General features: G+C 46.3%; 1 protein-coding gene across 1 annotated transcript in view; it reads right to left on the bottom strand.

The window, feature by feature from the left end:
• Positions 1-19780, bottom strand: part of HAAO (3-hydroxyanthranilate 3,4-dioxygenase) — a 67807-nt gene that overhangs the window by 36949 nt on the left and 11078 nt on the right. The window contains exons 3-4 of the mRNA XM_044292470.1: positions 16893-16976; positions 9372-9478 (exon numbers count right to left, since the gene is read on the bottom strand). Coding sequence (XP_044148405.1) covers positions 9372-9478; positions 16893-16976 — 191 coding nt within the window. The remainder of the gene's footprint in view (positions 1-9371; positions 9479-16892; positions 16977-19780) is intronic.

Raw genomic sequence — 19780 nt, 5'->3', positions numbered from 1 at the left:
GGTTCTAGCGCTAAAATGAAAAGGAGGGGTGAGAGAGGGCAACCCTGTCTAGTTCCGTTACTTATTGTAAATGGAACAGATAGGTTTCCATTGACTTGTACTCTTGCCGACGCATACTCGTACATGGCGAAGGTAGCTAGTATAAAGGGACCAGGGAGGCCAAACCTCACCAGAGTATGTTTTAGATATTGCCAATTTACCCTGTCGAATGCTTTCTCCGCATCCGTACTAAGGAGAAGCAAAGGGGAAGAGAGTCTTTTGGTGTGGCAGAGGGTATTAATCACCCTGGCCGTGTTGTCTTTACCCTCTCTGGTGCGGATAAAGCCAACCTGATCCCCGTGTATGAGGGAGGGGAGAAAGATAGCCAATCTATTAGCTAACATTTTGGCCAGGAGCTTGAGGTCTATGTTTAGGAGGGATATAGGTCTATAGTTAGAGCATTGTTTGGGATCTTTCCCTTCTTTTGGTATAAGGGAGATATGTGCCATGGTCATGTCTCTGGAAAGAGGGCGGCCCAATAATGTTTGATTACAGACTTCTAGGAGGTAGGGAAGGAGTATTCCCTGAAAGGTTTTATAGTATGACAGGGGAAACCCATCTGGGCCAGGGCTCTTTCCCGACGGCATTTGTGAGATGGCGTTCTTAAGTTCCGTAATAGTGAGAGGAGCTTCCAGTTTTAGTTTTTGATCTGGGGAGAGAGATGGTATCTTAGAAGAGTTCAGGAAATTTTCTATAGCAGATAATCTCTTCTCAGGCGTCTCAGTGGGGGGGAGATTATAGAGGTTATCATAATAAGTCCGAAATTGTGCAGTGATCTGGGAGAGGGAGAAAATCGGTTTGTCATCAGATGAAGAGAGTTGGTGGACATAGTTAGAGGACCTTCTCCCCTTAATCCTACTCATCAGAAATTTAGTTGCCTTATCCCCATGAGCAAAGAACTTATGTTTAATGCTCATGTAGTACTTGGCTGCTTTGGAAGATAAAAGAGATTTCAATTTAGCTCTATTATCTGACAGTTCTTTTAAGTGGGGGGCAGAGTCGGAAGATTTATGACAGAGTTCCAGTCTCTGAATTTCTCTGAGGATATCATCTATAGCTTTTTCTTGAAGTTTCTTTTTGTGGGAACCTATACTGATAAAGTGGCCTCTGATGACCGGTGTGTGAGCCTCCCAGAGAGTGTTGATAGAAATGTCTGGGCTTTTATTTAGGGAAAAGTAGTCTAATAGGTGCTTAGAAATCCGGTCTATTGAATCTTGGGAACCCAGGAGAGTTTCATTCAAACGCCAATTAAAACAAGAGGGTTTTTTTGAGGGAGCTAGTATCTGGATGAAAATAGGGGAATGATCTGACAGATGTATAGAACCTATCGAGGCTGAGCTACACAGATGGAGGTGCTCTTTTGATATGAAGAGGTAGTCTAGCCTGTGGTAGGTGGCATGGGGAGCAGAATAAAAGGTGTAATCTAGGTCATTAGGATGGTGAGAGCGCCAGGAGTCAACCAGGTGAAGACCCCAGAGGTTCTTCCTGATGGATTTAAGGGATTTACCAGGCAGGGATGATCTGTGGGATGAAACATCGAGTTGCGGGAATAGAGCAACATTCAGATCCCCTCCCAATATCACAATACCCTCTTTAAAGGGGTTAAAGATGGAGACTATGTTAGCTATCCATTGGGATTGGTTGGAGTTAGGAACATACACATTTGCAAAGGTATATATTTGTTGTCCAATAGAACCCTTAATCAGGATATACCGTCCGTCTGGGTCAAGTATTTGATCTATGATTTTAAATGGAACCCTTCTATGAAATCCTATACTGACCCCGCATGATGCGGATGAGTTGCCCCCACAATGAAACCAGTCCGAGTAATAAGAGAACTGCATATTGGGGTAATGATTGAAACGGTAGTGTGTCTCTTGGAGGAACACCACTTCAACTTTGGCTTTTCTTAGAATGGTAAAGACTTGGCTCCTTTTGGAGGGGGAGTGAAAGCCCTTAACATTGTAAGAAGCAATGTGTAGGTCAGCCATTTGGTGAGGTGTAGGTGAGATTACCTCTGAGCCAAGAGTGTCTCCTCCAAGAGAGGAAATAGATAGTATGTAGTCTTGTCTCCACGCGAGTGTACTGGGTCAGGATACAACAAATATCGTACGTAGTCAGTTTGCGCGTCGCATACCTTGAAGAAAGAACAGGGTAAAAACAAAGAACAGAACATAGGGGAACAAACAAGGAATAAATCAGCATATTTGAATATACTGCATACATGTGGGGGAAATTTGGTCTAGTGACCGTGGAGGAGGGCGAACAACACCTCTGATGAGGCCCATGAATTATCAGGGAGAATGGTTCCATCTGGGCGATGTAACCAGTATGTTAATACTGACATTATATCAAACATTAAGCAGATTAATAACATGGCATCAATGAACCTGCTCAGGATAAATGGTTAAGTATTTGCGCCAGCATAAGTACAGGGATTCTTGTGGTTTTACTCAATGTTCCTGAGAGAGGCTTCTAGGAGTGAGCTGCAAGCTTCTTTTCTTAGATCTGGAGGACTTCGGGGTACGTAGGACTTCGAATGGAACTATTTTAGGCAGGTCAGGAAGGTCCCGTAAGTCCTGAAAAAGTTCCCAATTCTCAATCGGCAAAGGATCCACCTTCAAAAGATCATAGGTGGCTTGCAGATCTGTGAAGGACGTGATGAAGACTTTTTTCCCGGCAAAGAAGAAAGCAAGTCCGAAAGGGTAGGACCATCGGTAAGGTATTTTGTTGGACCGGAGCCAATCGGTCAAGGGTTTGAGCGCCCTGCGCTTTTTCAGCGTAGAGGGTGCCAAATCTTGATAAATCTCCAGCTTGGAATCTTCGTATGTCAGTCCAGCATTATTACGGGCAGCTTCCAAGATGGCGGATTTTACAGGAAAGTTCAGGAACTTGCAGATGACGTCCCTAGGCGGTTCGGAGGGCTTGGGTTTCGGACGAAGGGCCCTGTGAGCCCGTTCTATGACCACATCTTGCGGAAAATTAGGCCCTAGTAGTGAACTGCAAATAGCTAGAACAGCCGCAGGAATATCTCCAGGTAGGACCGCTTCTGAAATCCCACGGAACCTTAAATTGTTCCGGCGCCCTCTGTTTTCTTGGTCTTCAATAGTGTTGTGCATCACATTCAAGTAGTTAGAGCAGCGGCGCAAAGCATCGGACACTGCTGTATGGTGATTCAGAGAGGCCGTTTGATGTAGCTCCAGGGTTTCTACCCTGTCCCCTATGTGCCGTACCTCCTGTCTAAAGGCTGATATTTCAGTGAGAATGGGTTCCATTACCCTACTCAGGGCACGATCTAGATATTTCCTAGTAAGTGGTAGGTCAGGACTGACCTGGTTATCCTCAGTATCACTCTCATCTTCCGAGAGGGTAGGAGCCCGCTTTGGCGCTTTGTGCTGTGATGACGGCGCCATTTTGGTTTCTCTAGCCGCGACCGTTGCGGCCGCTTTCTTGAGGAATTTATCCATCTCTCCAGGCGGGATCTGTCCCTTGATGTTGGTGGGGTGGTCGCCTTGCTTCTGGTTGCCGATTTTAACCATGCTCGCCCGTTTATGCTACTGTAAGCTGGTGTTGTAAGTAAACCTCCTGGGAGCGCAGGGAACTATGCGGCCATCTCCGTCCGGCGCTAGCTCCGCCCCCCGTGAAAAAATATTTTTAACCAAAAGGTGTGCTGTGTGTTTGGTGGGTTTGGAACTAATGGTGGTCTGTGGATGGCACTATTACTGGGGATCTGTGGATGACGGACACTGTTATGAAGGGGATCTGTGGATGATGGACACTGTTATGGGGGGATCTGTGGATGACGGACACTGTTATGGGGGGATCTGTGATGGACACTGTTATGGGGGGATCTGTGATGGACACTGTTATGGGGGGATCTGTGGCTTGCACTGTTACAGGGGGCTCTGTGGCTGGCACTGTTACAGGGGGGGGATCTGTGGATGGCACTGTTATATATGTGTCATCCACAGACCCTCCCAGCCCATAACTGTGCCATCCACAGATCCCCTGCCGCTCCAGTATACAAATATAAGATGTCTTATTCAATTAATAGTTATTAAACATGCCCCCCAACTCCTAATAGTACCTTACATCCTAACCGCTTCAGTACAATGGAGGCAGGCAGGCCGGGCGGCCGGCGCGTCACTCACTGACGTCACTTGCCTGCACCGCCCACTTCATTCATAAAGTAGGCGGCGCAGGCACGTGACATCAGGGAGTTACGCTGCCTGCCGCCATTGTACTGAAGCGCTTAGGATTTAAGGTACTATTAGGAATAAAGGGGCATAGTTAATAACTATTAATTAAATGAGACATATTATATTAGTATACCGGAGCGGCGGGGCGGGGCTATAATACAGTGACTGCCCCGCCCTGCCGCTATTGCCGGCCCCCAGCTCCTCCTCCCAGTCCCTCCCTGAGTCCCTGCTTGCTTTACATCGCAGCTTGCGATGTAAAACTGACAGCATTCGCCGTATAAGACGCAGTACTTACGGTACTTTTTTTTATCTCTAGCCACATAATCACACTCCTGTCTCACTCCTCTGCCTCTCATTATGGTGGCGTATGAATCGCATTTACCATAAGGACTATCTAATGTCACAGGGTCATGTGACTGTGCCCCTCACCCTGTACTGTGCCCCCTTATACCCCGCATTGTGCCCTCTTACCACACCCTGTGCAGTGCCCCTAGTCATTCCCTGTACTGTGCCCTCTTATACCCTTTTATCCGGTCACAGTATGGCGGCGTTATCCGGTCACGGTATGGCAGTATTATCCGGTCAATGTATGGCGGTGGTATCCAATAACTGGATGGCCATAACTGTATCCCTTTCCCTGTCTATGCCATCCTTTTATAGATCTGGCATGAGCAGGAAAAATATGCAGATTGCGGTGCTAAGGACCTTTGCGCCACAATCTGTGTCAGAAATACGCCTAACATAGACGTATTTCTATATAATAAATGACCACATAATTGTATTATTATTTGGGGGTAGGGCTAATATCTTTATATTATATAGATTCTAGTGTATTATACTGTGCCCTGTATTTCCCAGTAGAAAATGATCCTTGGGAAGCACAGTCCTCATCCCTGACCACCAGGACCAGGTAGTGCTCTGTCAGTACATGGCGGCCTCCCCTCTCCGCCACGCTGCTCCGCTGTGTACTGGTGCCTATTCTGACACTAGGGCTGGGATCACATGTTATTTTTGCCATCCATTTAATGCATACCAAAAATGTACGTGTTAACAGATGCTTCAGACTGATGCCGTACAGTGGCGTCCGTTCACCATACTGTTCCATGGTAGAAAAAAAATGTACATTAACGTATGCATTTTTTTTATGGCAGGATACAAAACGTGGAGTGCTGCACATGTGTACACATCAAACCGATAGGAAATAAAAACTTTCTAGGCTCCAGCAGGGCACATTTTTGAGAGTTTCCCTTTAAGACGCATAAAAATGGCCCCTTATTAAAATACATATTTTTTGTGGGAATTTTTGCCAATGATCCCCCCTCTGGTATATCACTGTCCATGTTGTGGGACTATTTGTGTACTTCTAGTAAGTGTTTGCTGGCTAAAAATATGACCTAAAGGTTTTTCAAGTTCGCCTGCCATTAAAGTGAATGGGGCCCGCCGCGAACGCGAATCGTCCATCACTACCTATAAAGTTCTGCTGTGAAATTACAATGAACATTAAAAGGGTTGTCTAGGATATAAATGGGTAATTCCATGAAAAAAAATTAAAAACCAGAAATCGTATGGTACTCTTAATTTAAACTGACAGCTCAGGGGACGTGTCCTTTCTCAGGGGGCTGAGAACTGTCAAAGCTTCTAACAGTGGCAGTTGAAGGATGGAACTAAGCACCCGCGAAAACCTCGGCAATGTTACTGACGTGGACAGATATGGAAAGAACAGACAGCAGGTGGCGCTATACAGATAGATTTTATTGAATAACTCAGTAGCTATATACTACATTTTCAACTGCATGCTATTAAATTATTTAGATCCAGGTGCTGGTTTGAAAAATGTTAACAGTTTCAGTTTTCGTGGGATGAACCCTTTAAATAATGATTATCTACCTTAAGAGAGGTTATCAAAATCAGATCACTGGGGGGGGGGGGTCTTAGAATCCTAACACTTCCAACAATCAACTGTTTATAGGGGCCATGGGCTCGAGTGGCCTCTTCTTTGGGCTTCTGACATCACATCCATAGGTCTCAATCTCTATACAATGTACGGCGTTGTGTCTGGTATACTATGAACAGGCCACAGACCTCCACTGATCTGATATTGATGACCTACCCTAAGGCCTCTTTCACACGGGCGTCAGTTTTTTTGCCTGGATAAGAGGCGGGTGCGTTGCGGTAAAATGCACGATTTTTCCGCGCGAGTGCAAAACATTGTCATGCGTTGCACTCGCGTGAGAAAAATCGCGCATGTTTGGTACCCAAACCCGAACTTCTTCACAGAAGTTCGGGCTTGGGATTGATGTTCTGAAGATTGTATTGTAACATGGTTATAAGGGAAAATAATAGCATTCTGAATACAGAATGCATAGTAAAACAGCGCTAGAAGGGTTAAAAAAAAAAAGAAAAAATTTAACGCACCTTAGTCCACTTGATCGCGAAGCCGGCATCTCCTTATGTCTCCTCTGCGCTGAACAGGACCTGGGGTGAGCATTAAATAGAGGTTAAGGACCTTTGATGACGTCACTCCGGTCATCACATGGTACGTCACATGATCTTTTACCATGGTGATTCACCATGGTAAAAGACCATGTGATGACCGGAGTGACGTCATCAACGGTCCTTAACCTCTATTTAATGCTCACCCCAGGTCCTGTTCAGCGCAGAGGAGACACAAGGAGATGCCGGCTTCGCTATCAAGTGGACTAAGGTGAGTTACATTTTTTTTTTAACCCCTCTAGCGCTGTTTTACTATGCATTCTGTATTCAGAATGCTATTATTTTCCCTTATAACCATGTTATAAGGGAAAATAATAATGATCGGGTCTCCATCCCGATCGTCTCCTAGCAACCGTGCGTGAAAATCGCACTGTATCCGTACTTGCTTGCGGATGCTATGCGATTTTCACGATTCCCATTCACTTCTATGGGGCCTGCGTCGCGTGAAAATCGGACAATATAGAGCATGCTGCGATTTTCACTCAATGCACAAGTGATGCGTGAAAATCACCGCTCATGTGCACAGCCCCATAGAAATGAATGGGTCAGGATTCAGTACAGGTGCAATACGTTCACCGCACGCATCGCACCCGCACGGAAAACTCGCCCGTGTGAAAGGGGCCTTAAGCTTCCGTTTGGATTTTCTGCCCTCCAACAGACAATTTGCAGTGTATCCTGCTATGTTTGAACATGGACTAAGCATAGAGGGGGTCCCAAGCAGGTCCATATCTACTAGTATGATATATGGGGATGCATTTATGAGACAGCCACTTTTAAAGCAGGTGTAATAGCCCAGAGTAGTATTACCATTCCTACACTCTGCTACTGTCTCCAATGGGCTAACAATAATGTCATCCTTGTATTTATTCCAGGTCCTTTATATTGTGCATTGATAATATTGATCTGATTGATCTATTGATCTCATGTAATGTTCCTGGTTGTTCAGCAGATGGTGTTATGTATTTGTGACAGAGAGAGAGAATGATTCTGAGATAGAATGGAACTTACCATTCCATTCTCCCCCTTTTGGGCAGAAGTGGGCTAGTCCTGCTTCCTAACAGAAGGAGGGGTTGCAGTTCTAGTTGATTCCAGTCTAGTCTAGACAGTGATGCTGAGAAGAAATGAAAAATGTAACCTCAAGGGGAAAGTTCCCCCCTCCTGCACAAGGAGTCTCTTCAGAGGGAAGCAGCTCATAGAGCACCATGACTCCTTACAGATTAAGTCTACATGTACACGACCGTTGTGTGTTTTGCAGTCCGCAAATTGCGGATCCGCAAAACACGGAAGCCGCCCGTGTGCCTTCCTGCAATTTGAGGAACAGACCAGGCGGCCCATTGTAGAAATGCCTATTCTTGTCCGCAAAACGGACAAGAATAGGACATGTTATATTTTTTTTTGCGGGGCCACAGAACAGAGCAATGGATGCAGACAGCATACGGAGTGCTGTCTGCATCTTTTGTAGCCCCATTGAAGTGAATGGGTCCGCATCCGAGCCTCAAAAACTGCGGACCAAAACAACGGTTGTGTGCATGAGGCCTAAGAGACAGAGTATTGTGAGGGGGTCAACAGCCGAAGGCACCCCACTCCAGAGATACCAGAACAGACTGAAAGTCCAGCGACCAGACTAAAGCCGAGTTTAGCACAGCAGGGAGAGAAATCTGAGTACTTCAGTTTGCCTGCCAGTTTATGCCAAATCCTGCTGGAACCAACAGCCTGAATATTGTTTAGATGCAAGTTGATGCAAGCAAAGCTGTTGAACTTTATCAGAGTCTCGACTCGACTTTTTCTCCACCTCCCCCATAACTCATCTTCTTTATTGCTTCAGAGCCAAGCCCTTGGGAGCGACGGTATCCAGGTAGGAGCACCGTGACACACATGTAAACTATTAAGGCCACACCACACCACTCGGAATTCCTGGGACACGATCGGCCCTGGGGGGTGGCACATTGCACAGGCAGCAGTATTTTAGTATTCTGTTTATGAATGTGAAGGATCTAGATGAACAGATATTTATCAAACTGGTGTAAATCAGAACTGGCTTAGTTGCCCATAGCAACCAATCAGATTCCACTTTACATTTTTCAAAGGATCTGTGAAAAATGAAAGGTGGAATCTGATGGGTTGCTATGGGCAACTAAGCCAGTTCTACCTTACACCAGTTTGATAAATGTCTCCAATAGGTTCTATCCAGACAGCACAGGACTAAAATTGTCTTGCGAAAAGGCTTTGTCTCGCCTAGGAGTCAACCAACCCAATCCTCTGAACCTGTGCCCAGTTAATAATAAAAAAAACCTCACTTGTCCACAGTCCACTTTGGGTTCCTGCCAGACCAGAAACGGCTCGGTCCCATGATCGCTGTGGCCAATCACTGTCCTCATAAGTCATAGTGCTAGAGTGGCACGTCACTACGATGTCACTTGCGGCCAAGCCACAATTGGGTCTAGTGCGCCCAAGATGGCTGGGAGTGGGGTCATTGCACCGAAGCTATGGTACACAGGTTCCAGGGATTGGGTTGGTCCTAGGCCAGACGACCCCTTTAATAAATTGTGATTCTCATCAGTAAGTAATGCAGTATGTATAATCACCATGGAAAAGTAGTATTCCGCCTTGTGTCAGCACGGTGACAAGAATAGCATTTACCTCAAGCCATCCTTCTCTGCATCTGATCTCCTCCTCTCGAACACAAGCCCGATCGTGTGGGGGAATCTTTGCGGAGAATGCGGGATCCGAGCAGGAAGCAGAAACATCTGTCCGGACAGAATAATGCGTTATTGTAGGGGAACATTCACACAATATAGAATTATCCGTGCTGTGAGCCTCACACATGACAAGTACTCCCTACTGGAATCAAACAGAACAAATGCACAAAGGAAGAAAACACAAGATGTCTTGCAGATGTCTTGAAGACATTGATAATCTATTGTCTCCATGTATAATTATCCCTGTGGAGAACATCCTAGACTGTGTCAGGGTCTCCAACGAGACAAGACAAGGACAAAACTTCTGTGTTCTGCTTTATCTTCAAGATAAACCTAACGCTGAATCTTCATGAGATGAAAGGGAATACATCACCTTGATGTGTCGTATTAATACAGATACTGATTCAATTTTTCTAATCTTTTTTTTATTTTCTGTACATGATGGTCATTGACTTCTATGGGAGAGTGCTGTGGGCATGCTCTATGACCAGGCATGGAGCTAGAAAAGGCTGGGCCCCATACAAAATGTATGAACAGGCCCTCTCTCAAGCAGCTTCCCAGCAACCCCACTTTTCACGGCTAGTCAAGACCACCCAATGCTCTCCATACAACCCTGCCCCCACAAGCGCTTGTCAGGAGAAGAAGTCAAGAGTTTACTTTACTTCTGCCCAGGCCCTGTATGCCCCATACACCAGTTATTTACCATTCATGCCCCCTTCACAGTAGAATGCGTCCATAGTTCCCCCACACGGTAGTTATGCAGTACCCCAGAAGGACTACTGCAAAGGGTTAATTACTATTGACAGAGTTAATGCAATGTTTCTTGAGTTATTAAATGTTGTTATTTGTTTTGTACATGAACATAATGGCATTGCATGGACAACATATGGTTAACAACTTGGTAGATTGTGTTATGTATTCATGAGATGTACTAGGTCTGCCCCCTGATTAGTGAGTGTTGAGAGAGTCTAGTCCAGGCATGTCCAAAGTCCGTCCCGCGGGCCAATTGCGGCCCGCGTTCTGGACTGATAAAGGCCCCACAGATAAGTTGTGCAAATATAGATCTTACGGTCCCCCCAGTGAGTCCTCGAGCCCCGCTAAGGACTCCTGGGATCTCTCGTCGCGGGACTTGACGTTATCAACCGGTGTTCTGTCAGAATACTATACCTTATCAGAATGCTATACCCTCGTCACTTCCAGTGATGCTGCTGCACCAGAAGTGACGAGAATCAGCTTGAGGAGGGGGTGTGCGGCCCTGCGCAAGCGCAGATCCACGGGTAAGTCAAAATTATAGCACCGCCGCGGGAGAAGCGCCCACTTAATGCGCATGCCCGAAACCGGCCGGGAGACACCGCGCCTGCGCCCAGAGCCACGGCTGGGTAGGAGAGGGTGCGCACGTGTGGCTATATACTCCCGTCCACCACACACATCAGGATTACACTGCTCGTGCGCACTCAGGTGTAGGTAGATTTGTTAGTGCAAAATGTTCCATCAGATCTCCCTACCCCTGAGTGCGCACGCGCAGGCACAGTGTGTCCTGGCCGCTTTTGCGCATGCACATTAAGTGGGCACTTCTCCCACGGCGGTGCTATAATTTTTACTCACCCGTGGATCTGCAATTGCGCAGCGTCGCACCCCCCCCCCCCCCTCCAGCTGATTCTTGTCACTTCCAGTGCAGCTGCGTCACCGGAAGTGACGAGGGTATAGCATTCTGATAAGGTATAGTATTCTGACAGAACACCGGCGCAGGGAGAAGGAAAGCTCAAATCTCGCGATGTCCAAGATCTTGCAAGATTTTGGCTTTCCTTCTCCCTGTGCTTCTCTAAGTGACTCTCTAAGTGACATTTTGCGCATCAAAACCATGGCCTTTGAACAAGACCTTGTCTAATTGCTGCAGTCCAGATCTCAGTTTCACCCTTCACATTAGTGCAGGCAAGGTTTTTTTTTTATTGAGATGAATACATTGTAAAATCTCAGTTAAAGGGGTTCTGCACCTTCATGATAGATCATCAGCTTCTGATCGGCGGGGGTCTGACACCCGGGACCCCCGCCGATCAGCTGTTTGAGAAGGCACTTGTATCAACTAGAGTGGGCGCGGCTAAGCTCTGTTCACTTGAATGGAGCTTAGCCGCGCCCACTCTAGTTGATACAAGTCGTGACGTCAGTGGGTGGGCGGCCCGGCGGTAAACAGTGAGAAGGCCGCGGCGCTGCTAGAGCGCCGCTGGCTTCTCAAACAGCTGATCGGCGGGGGTCCCGGGTGTCGGACCCCCGGCGATCAGAAGCTGATGATCTATCCAGAGGATAGATCATCAGTTAAATGAAGGTGCAGAACCCCTTTAATGTCAGTTGGTCTAAATCAGTTATAAATACTGTATATTTGAACACATGTATACTTGGTGTTATGTTCCTGTTCACATTTTTTTTTACTTAAAAGTTGACAGACAACCTTTATTACTTTGTGTAATGTACTTGTTCAATGCACAACGTTCCTGACCTATTTCAGCTTCCTGTTGTTTTTTTTTATATTAAAGGCAGAGTGATTTAACACCTGTTTAGATTTGTCATCCAAGTCACAAAATGAAAAGTATGCCGTTTTCAATAAACTTTGCATAAAATAGTTAATTTTCATAAAAGTTTAATGGTTTAAAGAATGTCAGGCAAAACGGTCGGCCCTCGCACATGTTCACTTTATCAAATCTGGCACTCTTTGGAAAAAGTTTGGACACCCCTGGTCTAGTCTGAAGCAGTGTGGATGGAAGACAAGACTGCTCAACCTCCCGCACAACTAGGCCCAAGTTTAGAGAACCTTAAAGGGGTTGGTCCATCTCTGGGACCCGCACCTGTCTCTAGAACCGGGCCCCCAAAGTGAATCACCAGTGATCTGCTATTTCCAGAACTTCCATAGAGGTGAATGGAGAGGTGGCCGCATTTGCAGGGCACTCTTCTTTCACTTCTATGGGAGATTTGGGAAACAGCGGAGCGCGCTCGCTCAGCTCTTTTGGGAACTCCCATAGATGCACAGTCTGCTCTCATTATCTTTCGGGGCCCCATTCGAGAGATAGGTGCGAGTCCCAGAGTCCCTTTAACCTCCCTGACGGTATTCCCGAGCGTGACTCGGGGTTAATTTTCGCTGCCAGAAGCGGTAACCCCGAGTCACGCTCGGGGTAACATTGCAGAGTCCCTTCAGCTTCTGCCGGCGATCTGGCGATGTCCTCCGCTTGTGTTCTGCCAGATCTCCATACCTTGCGAAAAGTCTATACCGGAAGTGATGCGGCTGCACCGGAAGTGACGCGGCCGCACAGGAATCAGCTGGAGGAGGGTGTGCGCAAGAGCACATCCACTGGCTTAGGAAAGAATCGTTGCAGCGCCGAGATAGAAGTACTTTGTGCACCGCGCGTGCGCACTTAGGGGTATGGCAAGCACCCGACTGTATAGGGAGGGTGCTCAGGGACTGATGGTCCTCCCCCCTTAGGGGCGTTTAGGGAGCTGGCCTCGTCTTAGTAATGGTTAAGTAGGTTGCAGATTAGGGTCATTAAGGGCTAATTCACTGAGGATCCACCTTAGACAGGATGGGGGCGGTGCAGGAAATCCTGAAGGTCACATATACCTCCTCTCTGTCCTGGTCACTTCCTCTTGCAAGTGGAAGCAGATTGGCCCACCCTCCCTCCCTTTGCGGTTATTCTTGGGAGGCGGGTCGAGGTGCAAGGTTCTGATCAGTTGTGGATACTTGGTTATTCTGTTTTGTTTTTTCTATTCTTCAGAGCCCCCGCTGGGAGTCCAGCGGTTCGGATTTTGCTCCGATGATTACGGCTTTTGAGAGCTGCGAATTCTGGTTGAGTTTATGAAGTCACAGCTGGCGGCATTTGAGTACAGCGGAGATATGGTGGTAGCAGATGGTGTAACTGCCCGCTGGGAGTCCAGCGGTTGGCAGACCGCTCTGATGATTACGGCTTAACTTGCCCGCTGGGAGTACAGCATTTGGCATACCGCTCCGATATTATGGTTTATTAAAGTTTGCCGCTTTAATAAAGAAACTGTGGCCGATCACCACCCAGCAATAAAATTATACAGTTGTCTGTGTCTTTTGTTATGGGTCAAGGTTGGGTAAAGGGGCCAGGGGTGAGTTAAAGTTGGACCCCCCCCCCCCTGTTTCCCTGAATACCAGCAGTCTAGAGATTTTGCAGCGCACAATGTTGCATCAGATCTCCCTACCCTTAAGTGCACACATGCGCACAAATCATCAGTTGCAGTTCATCCTGATTTGATCTGATGATTTGTGCGCGCTCAGGGGTAGGGAGATCTGATGCAACATTTTGCGCTGCAAAATCTCTATACCCCTAAGTGAGCACGCGCGGTGCACGAAGTACTTCTATTGCGGCACTGCAACGATTCTGTCCTAAGCCAGTGGATGTGCGCTTGCGCAGAGCCGCGCACACCCTCCTCCAGCTGATTCCTGTGCGGCCGCGTCACTTCCGGTATAGACTTTTCGCAAGGTATAGAGATCTGGCAGAACACCGGCCGGCATTTGACTTCCTGGTTCCGTTCCCTGCGAGCAGCAGCTGCACATGGGAGAGAAATTCAAATAAATATAAACATAAAAAGTGACAAACACACATAAAAGAGGGTATACATTGTAATCTGAGAGGATTACACTGTATAACCTCAGATCTGACATTTGATGACTGTACAGTGCCCCTTGCCTGCCATTTTACCATCATTTGTGCCCATAAAATATTTATGCAAAAAATGGTACATAATCATACCGCCAGGGAGGTTAAGGTTCTCTGAACCTGCACCTACCTGAGAATGGTGGCATATCCTAGCGATACGCCACCAGTGTGTGAGATAGGCCAACCCCTTTAGAGTAGTGATGCCCCCTTAGTGCCCCACACAGTAGTTATTTCCCCTTAGTGGATCCAAGGGAAGTTTGTTTCAAAAGTTTCACGGCTAAGGGACACAAAGCATCACAGAGTCTTGAAGTATTTTCAAAGTCACGTAACTACAGAATGCATAAACAGCAATATCTTACCAAGGGAAATATCTTCTAATTACACAGAATTAAAGAGTAGTGTTGAGCTCGAATATTCGAATCGCAAATTTTTATCGCGAATACCGCCACTTTGAGAATTTGAGAATATTTCGAATATAGTGCTATATATTTGTATTCACAAATTTTCGAATCGAGAATTTATCGCACATTTATTGCGAATTTATCGTGAATATCGGCACTTAGCAACATCCCTAGCAACCAATAGGAAAATTGCCTATAGGAGTATTGTTGATCGCAAATTTTCGTATCGCGGATTTTATCGCAAATTTTTTGATTGCCGATTTTCTCAATCAAGAAAATAATGACGAGATCACGAATTCTCGAACTCGCGAATATATGACGAATATTCGCCCAAATATTTGCGAATTCGAATATTGCCCCTGCCGCTCATCATTGTTAAAGAGCTATTTCATCTTAATTGTCTCAAGGATTGATGAAAGGGAAGATGTTTGCAGCCTGTTACTTAGATCACTGGGGATAGCCTTGTACTGTTATATAGCTGTACAGTGTTCCCTGTAAGCTGATGAAGTGGGCATAACAACTGATTCTGACCAATGCAAATGTGAGCAAACGGATCAGGTAAGTATGATTTTTTTTTTTTTTACTATTTCAGGTTAAAGGGATTCTGTCATCAGAAATGAGTCCTATAACCTAAACATATGGCGATGTCCCTAGTAATACACTGAATCCTAAAGTGACTTTATCAAATCCTCCTTCGGCTCTTTAATCATAAAAAAGAGGTTTATATCACCTGTCACTCACTTCAAAATGTGTCCAAGGGGACGTCTCATGGTGAAAGGTGCCCGGCTGGAGCCATCTCGTTTAGGTGCCCAGCGCCGCCTTCTGAAGTGAAATCTCCGCCCCCCCCCCCCATATCATTAGATCCACCTACCTCAGTTCATCTACCTCTCTAACGTCCGCTCGCTCCAGCCAGATCCTGCGCGTGCGCACTAGGTATAGGGATCTGTCTGGAGCGAGCGGACGTTAGAGAGGTAGATGATCTGAGGTAGGTGGATCTAATGAAAGGGAGGGCGGCGATTTCACTTTAGAAGGCGGCGCTGGGCACCTAAACGAGATGGCTGCAGCCGGGCACCTTTCACCATGAGACGTCCCCTTGGACACATTTTGAAGTGAGTGACAGGTGATATAAACCTCTTTTTTATGATTATAGAGCCACAGGAGCATTTGATAAAGTCACTTTAGGATTCAGTGTATTACTAGGGACATCGCCATATGTTTAGGTTATAATACTCATTTCTGATGACAGAATCCCTTTAAATCGATTCGCTACTACAAAGCACGAGAAAATTCGGCTTCGGGGCAAATTGAATTTATCCTGAAATTCGTCGACTTCGATATCCTAGCGATACGCCACCAGTGTGTGAGATAGGCCAACCCCTTTAGAGTAGTGATGCCCCCTTAGTGCCCCACACAGTAGTTATTTCCCCTTAGTGGATCCAAGGGAAGTTTGTTTCAAAAGTTTCACGGCTAAGGGACACAAAGCATCACAGAGTCTTGAAGTATTTTCAAAGTCACGTAACTACAGAATGCATAAACAGCAATATCTTACCAAGGGAAATATCTTCTAATTACACAGAATTAAAGAGTAGTGTTGAGCTCGAATATTCGAATCCGGGCACCTTTCACCATGAGACGTCCCCTTGGACACATTTTGAAGTGAGTGACAGGTGATATAAACCTCTTTTTTATGATTATAGAGCCACAGGAGCATTTGATAAAGTCACTTTAGGATTCAGTGTATTACTAGGGACATCGCCATATGTTTAGGTTATAATACTCATTTCTGATGACAGAATCCCTTTAAATCGATTCGCTACTACAAAGCACGAGAAAATTCGGCTTCGGGGCAAATTGAATTTATCCTGAAATTCGTCGACTTCGATTCGTTTAACACCATATATCAGTGCAAAAATAAAGTTGCCTCCAGTGTAATTTAACCTTTTTTTCACTGTCTTGCATTATCTGGATGACCTATCTCGTCCCTTTATGTAGGTGGGCAGCAGCTCATCCCATAGACTAAAAAGCACTTGTATCTTCTCTTATTACCCTTTTCCTTGCATAGAAAATAGTCCCTCACAAACAGTCCTAGCGATTCCACTAATAGTAGCACTATTGTCTAATATCCCCCCCCCCCTCCCCTCCCAATTGCCTTCTCCTCTGTTGAGACAGTGATAGAGCTAGGAGAGCAAGCCTTGCAAATATGGTCACCTCTCTATTCACCACTATGCACCACTCTATTCACCACTAGGCAGTCACACATGATTGGCTTGCTCTCCGTTCACTTCGGGGTGAGACATTTATGGCATATGCTGTATATATGCCATAAACATCCCAGATGGGAATACTCTTTTAAGGCAAACATCTAGGATATGATATCACTGATATCCTTACCTCCCCTTCCTTAATGTGAATGTCCTTATGTTCTCCATTCTCAATTATTTTCAGGCACATATCGCCTTCCAGCTGGTAAAATAACTGTAAAACAGCAAAATTTACACCTTGTGAGTTGTGTCAGCGTCATGATGAGCCAGTTACTGTAAGAGCATCTTCATCTTGACATAGACATGAGGTCATTGTTGGTGTCTCTTGCTTATGTAGTACCCTAGAGTGGGCACTACCATCTTTATACCCGTCTACTGTCTCTACTGGTTAACAATACATACCATCTTTGTGCATTCCTTTCCAGGTCTTCTCATTCAGTGTCATTATGCAACAGTTAATATATTTTATTTAATGTGCTTGGTGTCCCAGTAAGTGGTAGTGTATCTGGCAGAGTACCTTTGAATAGAATGGAACTGACCATTCCATTCTCCCTTCTTTTTTTGGCAGAAGTGGGCTAGTCCCATTTCCCACCAAGGGATGGGTTTCTCGAAGTTGTGAGGGAGAGAGTTGAAAAGTGAAGTGTGCGGAGGAGCACACCAGGAGAGAAAGGGAACGGTTCACCTCCACCACATCAGGAGTAGGGAAAGCAGCTCTAAGAGCAGACAACTCCTAGGCATTAAAAGGACTTTGGAATATAGCAGAAGAAAATGGTGCCAAAGACACACTCAGTGCACAAGACCAGGTGCTCAAGGATATCCCACTCATCAATCATATCTCACTCTGATAGGAACCAGACTGAATCTAGAGAGTCTAGCACAGCAGCGATAGTGAAGTGTACGAATCACCCTCCCAGTATACCTGTAACCTGCTGGATCCAACAACAAGAGAATCTCTGTTTGAAATGCTATAAGTTCATTCACGTAAACAACATTAACCATACTTCGTCTGGACTCTACTTCCTACTTCTACCAACTCCTACTGCTTTATTGCTAAGGACCCTAAGCCTCGAGAGTGTCAATGTCCAGGTAGGAACACCAACGTCACTTGGCTTCCTAACACTGGGACGCAATCGCCCTTTGGGGGGGGGGGGGGTTTCACACCTCTCTAATCTCAGTGTATCTCCCAAAATGTCATGTCGGCGTTGCTTGCCAAGCATTAGTAAATGTAGGATCAGGCAAATAGAATTTTAGCCTGCCCAGTCCTTTGTCATATTAATTATTTATTTTCTTTACTTACGGTATATAGAGCTACTATATTCTGCAGCATTTTACAGACATTAGCAGCACAATCTAAGATCCCTATCAGTATGTCTTTGGTGTGGGAGGAAACCCACACAAATACGGGGAGAACATACAAACTCCATGCAGATGTTGTCCTTGGTTAGATTCAAACCTAGGACCCCAGCGCTGCAAAGCACCTGTGCTAACCACTGAGCCACCGTGTTCCCCATGCTGTTAAAGGGTTTCTGTCACCAGAATTACCCTTATTAAGCTGGCTGACATTAGCGGTGTGCTAATGTCAGAAGACCCTAACTAGCCTATTCTTATGCTTATGGTTGCACCCCTTGCTGCACAATTTAAACTTTTATTATATGCTAATTAGCCTCTAGGGGCCGGGGGGTGGGGGGGTGGGGGTGTTGCACCTGCTCCTAGAGGCTCCGTTCCCCACCTCTTTCAACGCCCTTGTTTACTTGATTGACAGGGTCAGGCCAGCCTTGGTATCCTCCTGCCGGCCCTCTCTGCCGGCGAAATCTCGCGCCTGTGCCGTCCCGTTCAGTATTCAGCGCAGGCGCAGTGAGTGAAGGACCCTCGTCGGCTGCCGGCTTCCTCACTGAGCCTTGTTGGTGGCGAAATGAATTTGATTTGTTGGTGATATAGTGGTCATAAATATAAATATTATTGCTAGACCGTTTTTTGTATAAAATATTTATTCTTCTAATGCCCCCTTGATCATTGGTGGTATCAGTGGGAATAAAGCGCTGGCCAATTAGGCAAATACTTACCACATAGGAGGATCCAGCGATGTCACAGCTCCCTCCGCCCTCTTCTCTGCGATGCTGGCTGTATTCAGCGCAGGCGCAGTGAGGAAGCCGGCGAGCGTCCTTCACTCACTGCGCCAGCGCCGAATCCTGAAAGGGACGGCGCAGGTGCAAGATTTCGCCGGCAGGAGGATACCAATGCTGGCCTGGTTCTGTCAATCAAGTGAACAAGGGCGTTGAAAGAGGTGGGCGGACAGAGCCTCTAGGAGCAGGTGCAACACCCCCCCCCCCCCCCCTCCCTGCTCCTAGAGGTTAATTAGAATATAATAAAAATTAAAATTGTGCAGTAAGGGGCGCATCCATAAGCCCATAAGCTAATGTCAGCCAGTTTAATAGGGTTAATTCTGGTGACAGAAACCCTTTAACTGTGCACTGCATGTATTAAAGGACAGCCACACTCCACTACGGCGACAAGTGGAGGAAGTCACATGATCGGCAGATGAAGCGTCATGCCACATGAGTGTACTCTGGATCGTTGTGGTCACATGACTGGGGGTCTGAAAGGGGAGTTGGGGCCCAAAGTCAAAATACTCTACTATTAGATATAATTATGCTTCCATAAAACACACTATTTTATGTGACTGTACAACCCCTTTAATGCCGCATACTTGGGGTCCAGCTGTTACCCACCTCCCCAGGCTCCAGTGCTGAGTGCAGGGAGGGCGCAGAGAGCACTGTAACTGTATGGCTCCACAGTCCTCTCTATGATTAGGCAGAGCGTTAGTTTGGAGAGAGGCACCTGTGGTCCTCCCTGGCTTAGGGGACCAGGTGCAACTGTGACTCCTAAAATAACACCACTGATTCTGTTGAACTGTACTGTTTCTGCCTAAATTGCTCTGCCATCCTCAAGCGAGGTGCCATATTTGGGTCACGGGCCACACATCAAAAATAAACCCTCTTACAGCCTTTCTGCCATTTA

This window comes from Bufo gargarizans, chromosome 4 (genome assembly GCF_014858855.1).
Source record: "Bufo gargarizans isolate SCDJY-AF-19 chromosome 4, ASM1485885v1, whole genome shotgun sequence".
Taxonomy (NCBI): Eukaryota; Metazoa; Chordata; class Amphibia; order Anura; family Bufonidae; genus Bufo; species Bufo gargarizans.
Note: the sequence above shows the minus strand (reverse complement) of the source record. Positions and strands in the feature narration are given on the sequence as shown.